General features: G+C 38.4%; 1 protein-coding gene across 1 annotated transcript; it reads left to right on the forward strand.

The window, feature by feature from the left end:
* The first annotated feature begins 656 nt into the window (after nt 1–656).
* On the forward strand, nt 657–15,346 carry LOC140944663 (uncharacterized). Its single transcript, XM_073393781.1, has 9 exons — nt 657–1,383; nt 2,057–2,278; nt 3,175–3,273; nt 5,086–5,174; nt 6,205–6,403; nt 9,270–10,060; nt 10,501–11,179; nt 12,017–12,186; nt 14,963–15,346. The coding sequence occupies exons 1-9, from the start codon at nt 657–659 to the stop codon at nt 15,164–15,166; spliced, it is 3,180 nt and encodes a 1,059-aa protein (XP_073249882.1). The 3' UTR covers nt 15,167–15,346.
* Nucleotides 15,347–17,783: the final 2,437 nt, after the last annotated feature.

Raw genomic sequence — 17,783 nt, forward strand, 5'->3', positions numbered from 1 at the left:
AAAAAATATCTAGGTGTTGAGTGACAAGTGCGGCTTGCAACGCAGGCTTTGTAGTCTACGGTGGAGATCCTTTCCCAGGTCTCCCTCGCTGTCACGAAGGTCGTGGACGGGAAAAGAATGAATATTCTAATCTTCACTTTTTTTTCCCTCCGTGTCCAGGGAAATCACGTTTTTCACAGAAAATTTTACCATCCCTAAAATTCGCTTATTAATGACAGAAATCGAGATAGGCCAGCTATTCATACTTGGCTCCGAAACTGAGGGTGCATAAAGACTCAGCCGGGGTGAATAATTTATTTCCTGTGTAACGAAGTGTAGTGAAGTGTAAATTTCACCATTGAAATTGGCCTATTTGGATAGCTTCAGGCGTTCACTCGCGCGTACGCAAAATGTGAGCAGAAAATACAGCGAGGGGGTGGGGTTTGGGGTGAGTGCGTCATTCACGGTTGGAATAAAAATTTGAGGCCTTTGGCATAACATAAATTTTATAAATCCAAAGTTGATTGTCTCCAAAATGAAGAATTCAAAGATAGTATTTGAAGTGAATTTTGGATTCTGTGCCACAGAATTTGCCGGAGTCGTCAGAAAGGAGTTTCCGGTCCTTACGGGGGGTTCCGCCTTTTACGGTACTCCCTCGTTTGTGATCTGATAAAGAAATGGCGGGATGTGAAAGTGAAAACGTTGATTACATGATGTATGATTTATCGAATGACAACAACGGCCCACCATCACTCAGTATTACTATTCCAAAGACAAGCGATCTGGTTGTAATTTCAAAGCGTTGGGCGGAAGTCCAGCTGCCGATAGATATTTTGCTTTTGGCAGTAAAGGACGACGACTTCTTAAGCTGTTACTATTTTCTGAGCGATGCCTTTCGAAGCTTCACGATAACTCTTGGATACGTATATTTCGGGAAAATCGGCAACGATGGAGAGGTGAAACTGAAAGTCGCCTTGATTACGTGCTCAGAAGGTGGTGGGGAACCCGGAGGGTCAGCGATGGTAGTGAAAAAAGCCGTTGAAGTTTTACAGCCAAAAGCGGTACTTTGCATTGGCTCTTGTAGGGGCTTGTATCGCGATAAAACCAAGCTAGGAGACGTAGTGGTTCCATCCAAGCTGACCACGTACGCATCACGAAGAGTGACAAGCACTGGAGTCGTGCCGTGCGGCTTTACAACGCCTTTAAGCTCAATAATGTCCCGCCTGATCAGACAGGCTGGGTTTGGTTGGAAGCCGCCATTGCAGAACCCGGAAGTTGGCGAAGTGAAAGTTCACCACGATATCGAACTCCTGAGCGGACCAGAACAGGTGGAATCGATTCAACGACGTGATGAACTCGTTGGATTGTACTCCAACGCTATCGCTGTTGAATTGGATGGGGACGGTGAGTAAAAGATTATTAAATTTTTAAAAAAATCTGAAAAAATCGATTCATGTTGCTTTGTTGATTTTCCATCCGCTTTCCATACATTTACAAATGTTATATTACTAGTAAAATAACAAATTAACGTATTAACTTTGTGTTACTTTATAAAAATGATAGGAAAATTTCTCATTGCCAGCACTCATCGGAAATATTTGCTGAAAAAGCAAATTCAAAGGTCAAGGCGTCATTTATGTTTGCCAGGACAGCGCGTGACATGTTACATAAGGAACACATTGATTGAAGTTGTACACCGCAGTTCGTGCGGTGGCTGGGTATAACTTTGTTGCAACGTAGGACCGGTTTCTATTTTCGGTTATAAGGCTTTGTTTGGTGTTTTAGTTGTGCAGTAGATATGGCATTTTGGCAAATACCTATCCCTTTTGCTTGAGGCCATTTTCATCACTACTTTAAAAATCTTTGAATATTATAGCAAGCGTCTAGAAATAGTCTCTTGTATTGTTTCTTGATATGACATTAACTTCCATTTTTTTAGCTTACTTCCTTTTTTCACTGATCTTTCTGCAGGATTGGCAAAAGCTAGCCATGAAGGCAAATATACATATTTTTTGTACAATCTGTTATATATGTAGGTGATCATCCTTTGATTGAACAATCCATTTTTTCACTTTAGGGATTTTTGCAGCAGCACATGATCTTAAAACAGAATGGGTTGTCATCAAAGGTATCTCTGGTTATGCAGACTGCGCGGCATCACTCACTAAACAGTGGGTGTCATTTGCAAGTGTCATGGCGGCATCTGTGATGTATAACATTCTCAGTGATACCTTTGTTTTCGAGCAATGGCCTCACTATCAGAATCCCATCAACTCCAGTCAAAGGACACTGAATGAAGGTATGGTATATTTTAAGGCCATGAAAAACGATGTGGAGTTGGCAGTGAGTGACTGAAACCCAAGACTAGTTTTGAAGTTGTGGCATAACAAATTGGAACAGGGGGACTGTTTGGAAGAGCTAATATTACCTAGAATTTTCTATTACTTGAGGATGGCTAGAAATTTCTAGATGGCTGTTCCATTCATGCACAATTTTCAAAGCTTATCTGATAAATGCCCTACAATTCTCTGAAGTTTAATTTTTCATATTTCACTCCCTAGGTTAGGCTATTTTTCGTAGAGAAAAGGAAAACTAAATGTTTTGGATTCAAAAATATGGTGGAGAGAGAAATCAGAAAAACTCTCACTTTCGTAATAATTTGCCTCAACAATTTTCTGGAAAATAATTCTGAAGCGCCCTGTAATTTCGAAAAGACTTAAGTTCCCCTAAGATAACCGAACAGATAGAAATTTTATAGCGCCACTTAGAATGCATTTCTAGAAATCTAAAAGTACTCTGGATAGCCTAAAAAGTGTTTTTAAAGTATTTGGGAGGAAACTGTTGTTGGGTGCCCCTGTTGAAAATGGACTTTTACGAAAGTGAAGTATTAAAAATCCTGCTCATCGAAGGTTTAAGGGACTTGTGGGCTAGCACAAAAGCAAATTAGAACATTTTTCAGGGGGGGAAGGGGGTGGAGAATGGAGAAGACTTCCCTAGGGTTGTTTATGGTATCACTAGATTAATCTGTAGGTTTTTCATTAAACTAGTACAATTTGAGTGCAGAGCATTATTATCTGAAGCACAGCAGTAATTGATACCTGGACATGTTTGGAGAGTAGAAGTGGCCACTGTGGAGTAAATACTGTACTTACCTGGGGTATTAAATATACATTATTGTTATTTCATATATTACAGAAAGCTTCAGCCATGCATCAGTTCAGCTACAGAGCGAAAGACCTCAGGTTACCTTGGCTCAGACTGGTCAACATCAGAACTATGGCCAGGGATTTCCAGGTATTAATTCATGAATGTGGTATTGGACGTCTATTAAAGATTTCCAAGAACTTCAAGTGCATAGTCTGTGATCACATGGTGGACTGATCACATTATCAGTCAGGGTTCTCATTACATTAGGTTTTAAAGTAGATTAAAGCTATGATATAGAGAGCAGCAGGCGCGGATCTAGGATAAATACCAACCGATTTCCTGAACGAGCGGCGAAAGCGCAAGCTTCCAGGGGAGTCCAGAGACAGGCTCCCCCAGGAAATTTTTTGGATTTTCATTCCTTAAAGTCCCCTTTCCTGGATCTCATAGTCATTCAGACAGGATACTGGCCAGATTCCAACCTTGGAAGTGTTTTTATTATCAAAACTATATTTATTATGAAAAATGTGACCGATTTCTGTAAAACAGTGGAAACCGGTGTGGATCCGCGCCTGAGCAGGCAGCTTGTCAATTGAGTGCTGAAAGCACTGAAGCTGATGCGTCATCTGCCAATAGTTTTGTTTTGAAAATTAGAAAGTAATATGTGGGAATTTAACAGCTTTTTTATCATATTGAGAACAATGAGAAGCCTTGACTGTGCTTTGTTGTGTTGTAAGCATTTGGGAAGGGGCTTCAGAGCACTCAGGAAGTAGGTCAGCAGGGTGTGCCAAAACCTATGTCCGATTGTCCGGGACAGGTAGATATACAGTTCAGACAAGTAAACCTTTGACACAACTTGTCCGTGGGACAAGCACATTTTTTATTAGAAAAAATACAGAAACAGATGAAAGTTGACTTCAAATTACAGAAGAATTAAAATTTATCTTATAGTCATAAAAGCAACCCTCATGCTTGTCAAAATAAGGTTAAATATTCCTTTAAAACTTTGCCATTCCACAGCTGTTTCAATCATTTTGTTATTTTACGAGCTCCATTTGGCTTAGGAACCTGGCCTTAGTAACCAGGCCTGTTAACTTACCTGCAAAAAGGCTGATTATGTGGTAATAAGAAGTAAAATATATGTCCGATTGTTTCTGAGTTTTGAGCAAAACGTTTTGGACAAGAACCCTTGGGTTTCGGACAACCAAATTTAATATAGTGCTTGTCTGAAGGACAAGTGGATAAGAAAATTTTGGTGCACCCTGCGGTCAGAGGGTCAGATTGACACACTCAACTACATCTCCTGTTACCTCAGCCCTATACACTTCTTCCATGCTCTAGCTGCATCCTGCATGCTTTACAACATAGCAGAGCAGAAAGAGCATGATGCGATAAAGTCACTTGTGAAAATTTTTTTTAAAGAGCTCAATTGGTTAAGAAGTTATATATATTAAGCTTTGATTTTTGAATTTCCGGCCATTTTGTTACTATTTTTAGAAACACAAGCACATTTTAAAATGCTATATCTCCTAAAGCAATTGAACTTCTCCAAAAAATTTTCACTGTTGTTTCTATGACATTGTGCTTGTTAAAAATTATCATCTGTTAGCTGGTCACCTGTTGAAGTTTAAATTTTGCTGTCAACCATGTGATGTAATTTTCTGCCAAAAACCATTAAAATCTAAAAACAAAAAACATACAAATTATTGTATGGAGTACAAAGTTCTACCATCCTGGAAACTTTGCACTCAAATGGATAAAAACTGTAATTTTTAAGTAGTTTCTTGGCTTCAATTAAGTGACCTAAAGGTTGTGACAGGTGACCCGGCGTGAGTCAAGGTTTCTTTATTGAATTTATTTCCTGTCAGTAGCCTGATTATCTTTATATTAATATTTTTATATCTTAATATAATGTTAACATTTGAGTTTGATAGATTTTATTATTCTTTAAATAACTTTTAGGCCCTTTCAATGGAGGAAATCTTGGTAACACAGGTAATTTACTCGGAAGCCTGCTTCAGACATATGTTGGAAGCTGTAACTCTGGTCAGGTATGTACAATTATGGCCTTCAAAATCTGTTTGTTTTTTGTTGTATTTATATTTTGTGTTTTGAAAAAATTTCTTTGTTAACAGTTTATTTTTTGCTAGTACAGGCAAAAAAAAGTTTCCTTGAAGAATCCCCTTGCTAAGAAAATGACATGCTAGTTTTTGTTTGTTTTTAAAGACAAAAGAATAAAATCTGTCACATCTAGAGTTTATTCATTTCATTGGTATGGCTGCAAAGAAAATTTGTCAAAAGATTAGGAAAATCACAACCTTGGAGACTCAGAGACAGTCAGTTGGGTCAGGATAAATTGCTCCACAAAGGTTTCTACATAATGCTCGAAAAATATTGTTTGTGCCATTTCTCTCAACCTGACTGACTACCCCTTGTCTCCAAAGATGGTAAAATCAGTGTTTCTATACCATTAATTCTTGTACATGACATTATGATGGCTAGTGTACTTGCTTAAAGTATCTTGGTTCAACTTCTATTGATAATTCTGCAGCAATACTTTTATTTAAAAGCCTATAGTTAACAAGCAATAAATCTGGTGATTCTCCATTTTTGCATGGACCATGCTGCACCCTGTTTACCCCCCAAATTTTGAACCATTGTTTCTCCTGGGTATTCCTGGGTATTAAAGTTGTCCCAAGAGAAATCAAAGACAGTGGTTAAGAAAGATTTGGGGTGGGGTGGGGGGGGGGGGGGTAGACATTAGGTAAATTATGGTCTATGTGAAAATAGTGAATTGAGGTGCGGAAGAAAAAAAAAAGCTTTGAAGGTTGTAGTTCTTTAGTATGGAGTGTATCATAGAGTTTTGTTGTCAGACCAATACTTATGATCGGGGTCTTATAAATAACCTTGCAAACAGTTAGGCTTTTGCATGGCTCAGATGACCACAGCAGTCCCACCACCAGAGCAGACATTAAAATAGTGTCTTCGTACTTTCCTGCTAAATACGCTGACACTGAAATAAATTGTATCTTTCCATATGATCAATATGATACTGAAATTAATTGAAGTTTTCATATTTAGATGAACTACGAGGGACGAATTTTCTGCTACAAAGCTTATGGCAGGTTTCACTCCTTGAGGGAGCCATTGGTGTTTGATGCCAGTGCTTCGGATCAAGAAAGTGGAATCACTGTTGAAGCAAAACATCATGATAACGATCAAAAGGCCATTGGTCATGCTGTAGAAAAGCTGAAAGGCAAACTACAAGAAAAAGGGATTATCTGAGGCCTGGACCTGACGTTCCATTGAAAGCCGTGGATTCTGAAGGATTGAACGGCTGGTTCTTCAGGGGCGTGGCTAGGGGGGTCTTGGGGTGCCCATGACCCCCCCTTAGTAGGCCTTCTTTTGAGCAAACAACCTACGATATTCAGGTGGCGAAAACGCCATGACAATATCTTGGCCGTAAAAGTCATTGTTGAAAAGCCCACTTTTTTAAAATTTGTTTTTTTGTAAAGTATTTTCGTAAACTATTTTCGTCAGCTATTGTCTTTAGTTAATATGGGCCTTCATGCCGCGATAATACGACTGAGCCCCCCTCTGTGACCCCCCCTTTGATAAATGCTGACTACGCCTTTGTTCTTAGACTACAACGACGGCGCGACGGCGGCACTAAAATCGTCACTGAAAACGTGGATTTGCGTTTTTTCAAACTTAATGGCGTTTCTTTAGCTTCGCTCAATTTGCCAAATGTAGGTTAATTTTCCTGGAGTGACTCAATAGATTTACTAAATTCGCCTCACAGTTGTTCTAAAAATAAACTGGTCAGTGAAAACGCCGTTACATGTGCACATGAAAGTTGCTCACCCCGGGTTATGGGCTGCTAAATTCATCAGATGAATTTTAATTCTGGGTGGATTTTAGCTGTTTTAAAAAGTGAATAAAAGGGAAGTTACATATCTTCATAAAAATCACTATTTTTTTTAGATTAAGACAAAATAAGTGAGCTGTCGAAGTTTATACCTAAGTGTTATATTAATCTGTTAGCAAAACTAATGGCTAAAATGCAGTCTAAGAAAGTTCTTAAAAATGGAAAGCAACGTGGCTTCTTTTATTGATGTGGGCAAATAATTAAAAAGAACTGCACCTAAAAATCTAAACTGTGTTTCTTCCTAGCTTTAACTTAGGGTTCGGTAGATGAATGTCGTTCCTTTGTCTTGTCTTGTAAGTGTAAATAGTGCGATTTCTAATAAAATAATGCGATAACATGATATGGAAGAACTAATTCATTTAGACATGTAAAAATTAAAATACATTTGTCGGCTTACCTTTCTGTTTCCAGATCCACCCACCCTAACAGTTTGAATGATTCTTCGGTCGTTGCTCACACGATATAATTGACGAGGATGTACGATGAGATAATCGATACTTCATACACGTGCATCCCGTCACACTAGTGCTAAGTGTATAATAGGACTACGATACGAGCTTGATTGCAACTGCTGTTTGAACAAACGAAAGATTATACGTTAAAAGGAAAACTTTTAGAATTGCCTCCCACCCCCTTGAATAAGTGCCCTCCTTCCAATAAGCGCCCCTCCTTTTAGCTGTAATTTGCAATAAGCACCCATCATTAACAACAACTATATGTTATTCGAGGCGGGTTGTATAAAAAAAATAATAAATAAATAAAAATAATTAGCTAGATTAGTAAAAATAAAATGTAAAAAAAAGTGATATAAGAAATAGGAAGATTAATGGGGTAAGACAATAGAGGACAATCGATTACTCTGGTTGGTTTGTCTATACAGGGTTCGCACGCACCTTGAAAGTCCTTGAATTTTAAAATAAAAAACTCAAGGCCATGAATGTCCTTGAAAATTGCAGTCGATGCTGGAATGTCCTTGCATTTAAATGCTAAATTTATAGGTTAAGTAGAACTCCAAAGAAAAAGGAGCAACTACAGAAAGACGACCTTCGGGATAAAATTACTCATGTTGCGGAAGAAGTAAAAAAGACATCGACTCAAGGCTCTTTTTTGCAGTGAATGAGTCTTTGAAAAATGAGAAATGTGTCCTTGAAAGTCCTTGAACAGTCCTTGAATTTTTTGTTCAAAAAGACCACGAATCCTGTCTATAGTAGGTTTCAGATGGTAGCTTTGCAGGGACAAAAGGAAATTGTGGCTGTAGGGAGACTTTTCCGTTTTAGAAGATCAGTATTGAAATCGTCCATTATGTAAACGGTTTTATCTTTAGTTGCAAGTTTTTCGCAGCAGTCATCAAAATAGCCTGAGTAGCAGACGATTACTTCGAGTCGTGTCGTTTCTACTCCCTGGGAGGAGAAAACGACTAGAAGCAGCCTAGTCCCTAGGCGTTCTCTCTTGACCCGTTGTCCGCGCGAAGTCTGGGAAAGAGCGGGCGAGTATCTCTCGGTGACGTCACAGCTCACGGTAGAGTCCATGATTGACCGCGCCGAGAACGCCTCGGGACTAGGCTGGACTAGAAGTAGTAATCGTCTGAAATTCAGGCTATCATCAAAGTACTTTTGGAAACTCTCCGGGGAGTTGTTTTGTCTATACAAGACACTAAAGATTATAGACTTGTTTTTGTTTGACGGACTAAGATTTTAAGTCCTAGATTTTAGGTCATTTCTGATCTTCTAGAATGTTTATGATAGCGTTCACTTGCCCTTCCCGAAATGTCTATGACTATAAATTTAGGTGATTCAAAGCTTTTAAAAGAGAATCCTCCGTCTTTCATTTGAATCGGAAATCTCTTTGATCCGTGCCTTCAGATTATAATGTAATTAAAAAAGGTAGCAGTCTAAGTCGCGGAGAGTTAACCTTTTTCCAGGTAGGTTTTGTTTGCACCCACAAGTCTCCTGTAGCTCATTGGTAGAGCATCTGTTGACTCCTGTTGGCGAGTTCTCTGATTTTTTCTTTCGAGTCGTCTGTGTCACTTTCTAGAGAACAGTTTGTCAAGGTTTTGGTGTGTGGAAAAGATTACTATAAGCTTTCTTCATATAAGGAGATGAAGGAATAGCCTAGGGTCGACTTTATAACCAAACTCTCTTCCTAAATCATCAGGTTTCGTATAAATAAATTTACGGATTTAAATTCACTGATTTATGGTCTTTTCTCATCATAAAAGGTATGAGACCACCGCTCTCAAGAGCCTACCTTCCTTCAGTGGTTCCCAATTCCATTGGGCGACAGAGCGAAGTTGAGAAGATCATCGGACATGTCACCTCCGAATCCACCCGACTTGTGTCGATCTGGGGTTCACCTGGATTCGGAAAAACATCGGTTGCAGTTGCAGTGGGACACGCTCTTCAGACTCAAGGGCTGCCTGTTTACTGGGTTTCATTGCGGGGACTTCAGACAAAGGCGGGTCTGACTTCAAAGATTCTTGGCCTTCTGAGGCAACCAACCATTAATAATCAACTGTCCTATGAGCGTCTGTCCCATGATGATGAGATTTGCCAACTATTCAACAAAATATCAAAGCAGTCTGTATTTATTCTTGATAATGCCGATGATTTGTTAGAAAGTGGTTGGCCAAAAGTGAAGGAAGAGGTCATGCAAATACTCAGACAAAACCCAAGGGTGACATGCATTGTAACCACGAGAGAGTCTCTTGAGTTTATCGACATTCATTTTCAAGGCCACCAAGGCTTGAGAGTAAGAACATTGGATAAAGCCCTTACAAAATCCTTAATTCATGAGTTACTGCCAAATGCGAGCGCTGCAGATTGCATAGAAGTCGCGCATATCTGCGGACAAGTTCCTTTGGCCATAAAATTAATGTGTTCTTTGATTTCTGAGGATAATTCTTTACCAAGCCATTTTCTAGATGATTTCAAGGCCTCCTCTACAGAAAGTATCGTGAGCATGTTGGACATTTTTTACTCCTCTTTCCAGAGACTAAGTACACAAGAACAAGTAACACTAATTTCTTGAGCATTCTCCGTGATAACTTCACTACTGAGGTCGCTGCGGCCGTTTTAGGCACCAAAAGTGATTTTCAAGCCAAAAGGATGTTACAAAACCTTCGGAGGAAGTCACTGATTGATTCAGGTTCTAAACCCGGGACTTTCACGATGCACAAACTGTTGCAATCATTTTCGAAAGATAAAGGAGGCAGTGAGATGAACAAGACGATTCTCAATGCAAAGGGTCGTTTGAATGCATTCTATGTCTCGTACTTTGATAAACTAAATAAACAATTTCTCACCGGGCATTCCATGGATGCATATATTGCATTTTATGAGGATAAGGAGAGCATTATTCAAAGCTTAGTACAGGGATGTTTTGACTCCAAAACAGCTGACACTGTCTTTGACATATTGGTCAAGGGGGAGTTGTTTTTTTGACTCGCTCAGTTTTGGACCACGAATGAAGGAAAAAACTTTGATGACATATACGATGCCGCCATAAAAGCAGCCAATCTGCATGGAAATGAAAAATACCACAGGCAGCTACTTACTTCCAAAGCTTTCGGTGAAGCAACCTGGGGAAGAAAAGGACAGACGAATCATCTTCTCTCTGAAGTGAAAGTTCTGCAAGCAGCATCGTCCCTTGTTTCTTATCAGGAAAAAGGCAAACGCTTCTGCTATTTAGGAACCTGTTACCTTACTGCTGAAGAAACGAAGAGTGGAGTCCACTGCCTACAGCAGGCGCTTTTGTCACTGGAGATTTGCCACGACCCAGAGTCGTTATTTCTAAAGTTTCTTATTCTTCAGATCCTCGTTTGTTATTATCAGTCCCTAAATGACTTCTACAATGCAAGTTACTACTATGACAAATCACAACCTCTGTCCTCTGCAGTAGGAGATTGCAAGCTGCTTATTATTCCGCCGATGAAAAGCAAAGCACAAAAAACTACTAATGAAATGCAGGTTGAAAAGGACTCAAACATTTTGCTGGATCAACCTTTCGAATTCCAATTTGTCTGTCTCTTAAGTGAAGCTACAAAGTTTTTCACTGACACTAAAACCAAACAAACTACAAGTCACTTGGTTCTTCAAATGTTACTCGAAAAAGATGTTACACCCTCAATTGGTTTGTCAACTTTTCACACAGCTGTGGTAAAGTTGCTGTGGAATTGGAATAGTGAAGACCCTGAAAAACTATTGTGGTCAAGAATAAATTGAGCGCCTGAGCGCTTTTAGGATATATAACACGTTTAGCATTTCGACTGGTAGCCGAAAAAATAAAAGTCCTGACATTATGCTAATATGCCTATTAGAGTAAGCGCTTGTGGAATATAGAACACCTTTAGTATTTCCACCCGTAGAAAGAAAGATATCCTATCATTTCGTCGTACTAAATCAATGTAAATGTACTACATAGCACCGAACTACAATAAGGGGAGCACTAACGAAATTGGGTAATATTAAACTATAGATATTTAATCGCTCTTGCCTGTGTTGGCAATGAGATCGACCGCAGACTTTAAAATGTTCTTTTTAGAAGGCAATGAATTATTATTTTCGTACATTTTGTTAGATACCGCGCTTTAAATTAGTTTTATTTCTCGCCCCAAGATGATGACATGATTGCGTGGAAACTGACGCCTCTATCATATTAGATGCGAAATACGATCAGAGTTTAGTGGAACAGGAAATGTTGCAGGCTACTGGGTATCCAGCTGAGATAACTGACTTGTACCCAACTATCTCAGCTGGATACTGAGGGGCTTTTTTGGTTGCTAAGATCGTGCGGCACGTTATGGGGGGCTTGCACATCTCCCATAATGCACCTTATTTGCTTTCTTTTGTTTCAATAAATTTGCATAGATGCTGGCCACGTGAGTGAAAACACTCTTTATCGAAAGTAGTCTGGGCTCGACGTCACACAACCCGGAAGTCGGGAATAACGTCATTCGTTCATTTTGAGCTGGGAAAAAACCTAAAAACAGGTTAATTTTACAAGTTAAAGCCGATTCAACGTCGAACCTTGCCGTCTCAAACATAACTGCTGTTATTTCTCCAGGCGACATGAATATTATCCAGGATATAGCAACATTATACTCTGCTCTTTTGCTGATAACCGGTGAATCAGGACAGGTTCGTTATCATAGCTGTTATAATTCATATTTCAGTTTTTGTTGTCTCACTTACTATCTATTTGCACTTGCTTTATCTTTTTAATCCTAGTATTGACTGTGTTGAAATAATAACTTAAAAGTTCTCTTCCGGCCTCTACATTCACGCGCCACAGCTAAGCTGGTTTTCATGTTTGTTTTCGCTTCCTGATGAGGGAGAAGTTAGTTTTCAGTTTCCAAATGACATAAGTCTACAAACATTCTCAGATACAGGCTCTCAAGACCACGGCAATCGCGTAACGCAACACACGATAGCTACGATGCGTGACGTTTTCTTAGCCTACAATGCGAGGAAGGCGAACGGGTTAATGCGAGTAAGGGGCAGTGGGGAGGAGAAAGAACTTGCTCCCTTCCTCACGCGCCCTTTTAAACGCCTATCAAGCAGGTTATCTTCAAGCGGTTGATCAGGTTTCATCATCATCATCAATCTTTATTTATACACGAAATCGTATCATTTTACATGGTCTTCCTAGGAATCGTGTTTAAAAGTGGACTAAAATACTCTAAGGAACTATTGACTATAATGTTAAAAATACAAAAACTTACTTTATTAATAATAAGAGTTACAATGGGTCATGGTGTATTAGAATAATCTTTCCCATGAATTTAAGTTTTAAAAACATTTAAACTAGGCAGTTTTTACTGGTTTCCTGGAAAAGCAGGATCAAGGATCAGAGATCAGTTGAAAATATATCAAATAAATTACCCCTACGTGACTCAGGGTTTCCTGAAAAGCCGAATCAAGGATCAAGGATCATGATTCTTGATCCGGCTTTTGCAGGAAACCGGTTGTTACTACGACTTTTGCTTTTTAATACGATCTCTTTCTATGTATATAATCTTTTGTTATTGTTGTTGTTGTTGTTGTTGTGTTTTCATGTTAGCATGTTTACTCCATCATCCAATAAAGCACTACCTATAAAACTATCCTGCCTGCGAGAAATCTCTCTCGGGGACCGAATTTTATAGTAAATTTAAAACAGTAAACTGATCCTTACGGCAGGGAGAGTGATAGAGAAAATGAATAAAGAAAACAAAAATAAAGTGGTGAATTATATTTGCCAGATATTTCGGTTTCCAACACAAAAGATTTTACTGATCCAGGTCTACTAAAGATCCAGAGGATCCTCACTGGTTTGTCCCTGTGGTTTTGCCTTCACAAGAGTCTCCCTGGGGTAGTCTGGGATCGAGTGACGGGAGCTGAGAGAGCCCCAGAGTCCTTAGAGAGTTTGCTTGCAGGCTACTTGAACTACAATACCCCACTGGAATTCTTTAATTCACTCTGACAAAAGGCCAGTGCTGAAAAGCGCAGGTTGTGAGCCATTTATAGGTAGCAGATTCATATTTTAACAACTTGGTCGACAAATCTTAACTTTGCATGCACACTGCCGTAACTGACCACTGACTGACGGATCATAGCCTGAGAAGCAGGCGTCGAAAGGGGTAGGGGATAGGGAGGAAAAAGGAGGGAGATTGGGGAGAGAGGGTACCCGCTCCCCTTTTTGCGCCTGCCACGCAGGCTAGACAGATCAACACAGAATTGCCGACATTCAAAGTCATTTTCTGTTGCGTGCAGAGGCGAAACTTTCTTAGTGTGAGCTGGCTTTTCGCACGCTTGCAGTTCACACTCGGCTCAAAGATGAACCCTTTGCTCTCAACAAAAACGACAACAACAACAATAAGCTTTATTTGCATGACCATAACAAAGTATTACAGTATTGCAAAAGCTACTTGAAATTACTCATTGATTCCTTGTAAATTAAATATTTAAAATAATTTGAAACTTATTAATCATTGTTTATTTCTAACCATCAGTAGGATTAATTATTCCGGAGATAAGTTTGTCTCTCAATTCAAAGCAAGTTGATATAAATGAAATTAATTGGATGTTAATAAAATAGTCAGTAGAATTCATCAGATGTGATAATAAGGACTCATTTGATTGTAGTCGTAGAAACGGTATTTTAGGTTCTAGTTTAGAGAAGAACATATCTCTTATCGAAGAAAAACTTGGACAATCTAATAAAAAGTGAGTTTCATCTTCAATTCTGTTACAATTGCAGAGATTGCATAACCTTTCGTCACGTGGTAGATTGTCGTATCTACCTGTCTCAATCCTAAGTTTGTGACTGCTTATTCTCAGTTTCACTAATGTTTTCTTAGAAGGGTTCTTTCTTGTTAAATCTAGGTAGACAGAAGGGCTATAATTCGTTTTGATTTTATAATAAAAGTTAAGTTTTTGTGAATGTTGAAGGGTATGATTCCAGTAAGTGATATGTTTCTTTTGCATAAGATCTACATATTGCTTAATTTTACATTTATTCAGTAAATTACAATTAAAGCGTGGGAAATCATAGTAGTCAGTCATCTTCTTAAGACTGGAGTAAAAACTAATGATTTTGACCACTATGATAAAGGTCAACAGATATTTTTAAAGATTGTTTAACTATAGAATTTTCATCTTTTTCTTGGAGATAGTTTAAGTAATTATGTATCTTGTTATGTATATCAATGATCAGAGGGAATCTGCCAAGTTCAGATCTGCATGCAACATTGGATGACTTGTTATGGACTTCTAAATATCGTTTACAGAAGTGTAAATGAGTTTTTTCGATTCCGGAGTTATCTCAGTTATCTCAGGATATCAGACTCGTAGTACCCAGGTCCCAGTTCGTTGCTTTTTTTCAACATTGTTGTTTATCAGTCTCCTTTAATTTTTTTCCCATTTTTTTTCGCAGTTGAATTATCAGGGACGAGTGATAAGCTACAAGGCAGAAGGTCGCATCCACAAGCTCAAGTGGGTGTACGATGGAACAGCATGGGATATAGAGAGTGGAACAAGTGTTAAAGCTAAACACTATCAAAGCAAACACGGAGCCATTGAACACGCTGTTAAAGAACTAATTGATAAACTCAAAGCTAATGGAATAGTAACTGGTTGAATCCACGTTTCTCTGTTTTAATGGTTAAGTTAAGAGGTCCTTTTTTCTTATGTCATAACTGGTCTGCCTGTGGCAAGCCCACACTTAAAATTCTCTTCTGTTCGGTCGTCTTCGTCAAAAAACGAGAACCGTTTATTATAAACCCGGCGTTGTGTGTTTTGGTAAAGCATTGGCTCTTCATTTTAATATTTTCTTTTCTTTAATGTAACACACGCCTTTTGGAGGTCTAAATATTAAAAGATAAGGATAAATGAGACACGGACGCCATAAAAGGAACCGCTAAGAATTCCGTGCCAGTTAACGTTCATGATCTCAAGACTTCACGTAGCTTGAGCCCATATGATATATGAGGGCCGGAAACCCAGCTCCAGGCGTTCAGATAGTAGAGCGCGGAATTCAGATGGTGGGGAGCACCATAAGTGTAAGTAAACTTTATAAAACGTGCGCAAGCTTAACAAATCACCAGCAAATAAAAAAAAAGTGAGTGCAAGGTTAGTACATGTCAAAACTTACAAACTTAATATATAATGTGCCCAGACTTAATAAAATACTTCCAAGCGTTATAAAGTCAAATAAATGAAAAAGTAACAAACTCAGTGACGTTAAGGTGAAATTGTGCTGGCCGATGTGGACACTAGTCACAAATAATAGATGGCAAAACCTGCGCAGAGTTAACAAAATTCATCCAAACTTAATTAAAGAACATGCAAACTTAACAGAGCACCTCCAAACCTTATAAAGAGCATGCAAACTTAATAATACGCGTGCAAACTTAACAGAACACAAGCAAACTTTATAAATAGAATGCACACTAAATATAATATGCGTGCAAACTAAATAGAGAGCATGAAAACCTGACAGAACGCATGTAAACTTTGTAAAGTAAAGAGCATGCAAACTTAACAGAGCAGATGGAAACTTTATAAATAGCATTCATACTTAATAGAGTAAATGTAAACTTTATAAAGAGCGTGCAAACTTATTATAATACGTGTGCAAACTGAACAGAGAACATGAAAACTCGACAGAACACATGCAAACTGTATAAATAGCATGTATACTTAACAGTGTAAAATAGCATGCATACTTAGATAATACGCGTGCAAACTCAATAGAAACCAGGGAAACTTAACAGAACACATACAAACTTTATAAATAGCATGCAAACTTAACAGAGCACATGCAACCTTTATAAATAGCATGCATACTTACCAGAGCACATGCAAACTTATAAACAACATGCAAACCTCGTAAATAGCACGCAAACTTAACAGAACATGATGGAAACTTCATAAATAGCATGCATACTTACACTCTCCTCCATATAATAATTAATAATACACGTGCAACTTAATAGAGAGAATGCAAACTAAACAGCGGACGTGCAAACTTTATAAATAACATGCATACTCAGAGGCGGATCCAGGACTTTTCGTAGGAGGGGGTGCACTACTAAGGAATGGCGTAATTGACTGGTGACGTAAACAAATTTTAATAACGAATGCGAAGAAGAAGGCTTTCGACTAGGCAATAACATAATGTGAACTGCTGAGAATACATATCAAATGATAAAGCAGATTTTGTATAACTGTGAAGCAGACTGCACAGTGTTAATTAGAAAGCCGCAGGTCATTTCAGGGGGGGGGGTGCGCACCCCCCGCACCCTCCCCCTAGATCCGCCCCTGATACTTGATATAATTCGCGTGCAATTTTAATATCAGATCATGCAAACTTAATAAATAGCATGTATACTTAATAATACGCGTGCAAACTTATAAAGAGCATGCAAACGTAACAGAATACTTGCAAACTTTATAATAGCCTGCAAACTTAACAGAACACATGCAAACTTAATAATTAGCTTGCATACTTAACAATGCGCGTGAAAATTAACTTCAGCCGAGAAAGCATGCAAACTTAACAGAACAAATGCAAACTTAACGGAGCAGATGGAAACTTTTTAAATAGCATGCATACTTAATGGGGCACATGCAAACTCTATAAAGAGCGTGCAAACTTAACAGAGAACATGCAAACTTTATAAATAGCTTTCATACTTAACAGAGTACATGCAAACTTCATAAATAGCGTGCAAATTAACTTAACAGAGAATATGAAAACTCAACAGAACACATGCAAACTGTATAAACTGCATGTATACTTAACAGTGCAAAGTAGCATGCATACTTAATGTAATACGCGTGCAAATTCAATAGAATGCCGGCAGGGAACTTAACAGAACACACACAAACTTTATAAATAACATGCAAACTTAACAGAGAACATGCAAACTTTATAAACAGCATGCATACTGAATATAATGCGCGTGCAAACTTAATAGAAAACATGAAAACTAAACAGAACACATGCAAACTGTTTTAATACTTAACAGTGCAAAATAGCATGCATACTCAAAATAATACGCGTACTTAAAAAAATACTTAAAATAACACAACACAAGAAACTTTATAAATATCATGCATACTTAACAGAGCAGATGCAAACTTTATAAAGAGCACGCATTTAATATAATAAGCGAGCAAACTTACTAGAGAGCATAAAAATTCAACAGAACACATGCCAACTTTATAAAGAAGGTTAAAGAGCCTGCAAACTT

This window comes from Porites lutea, chromosome 7, assembly GCF_958299795.1.
Source record: "Porites lutea chromosome 7, jaPorLute2.1, whole genome shotgun sequence".
NCBI classification, from domain to species: Eukaryota; Metazoa; Cnidaria; class Anthozoa; order Scleractinia; family Poritidae; genus Porites; species Porites lutea.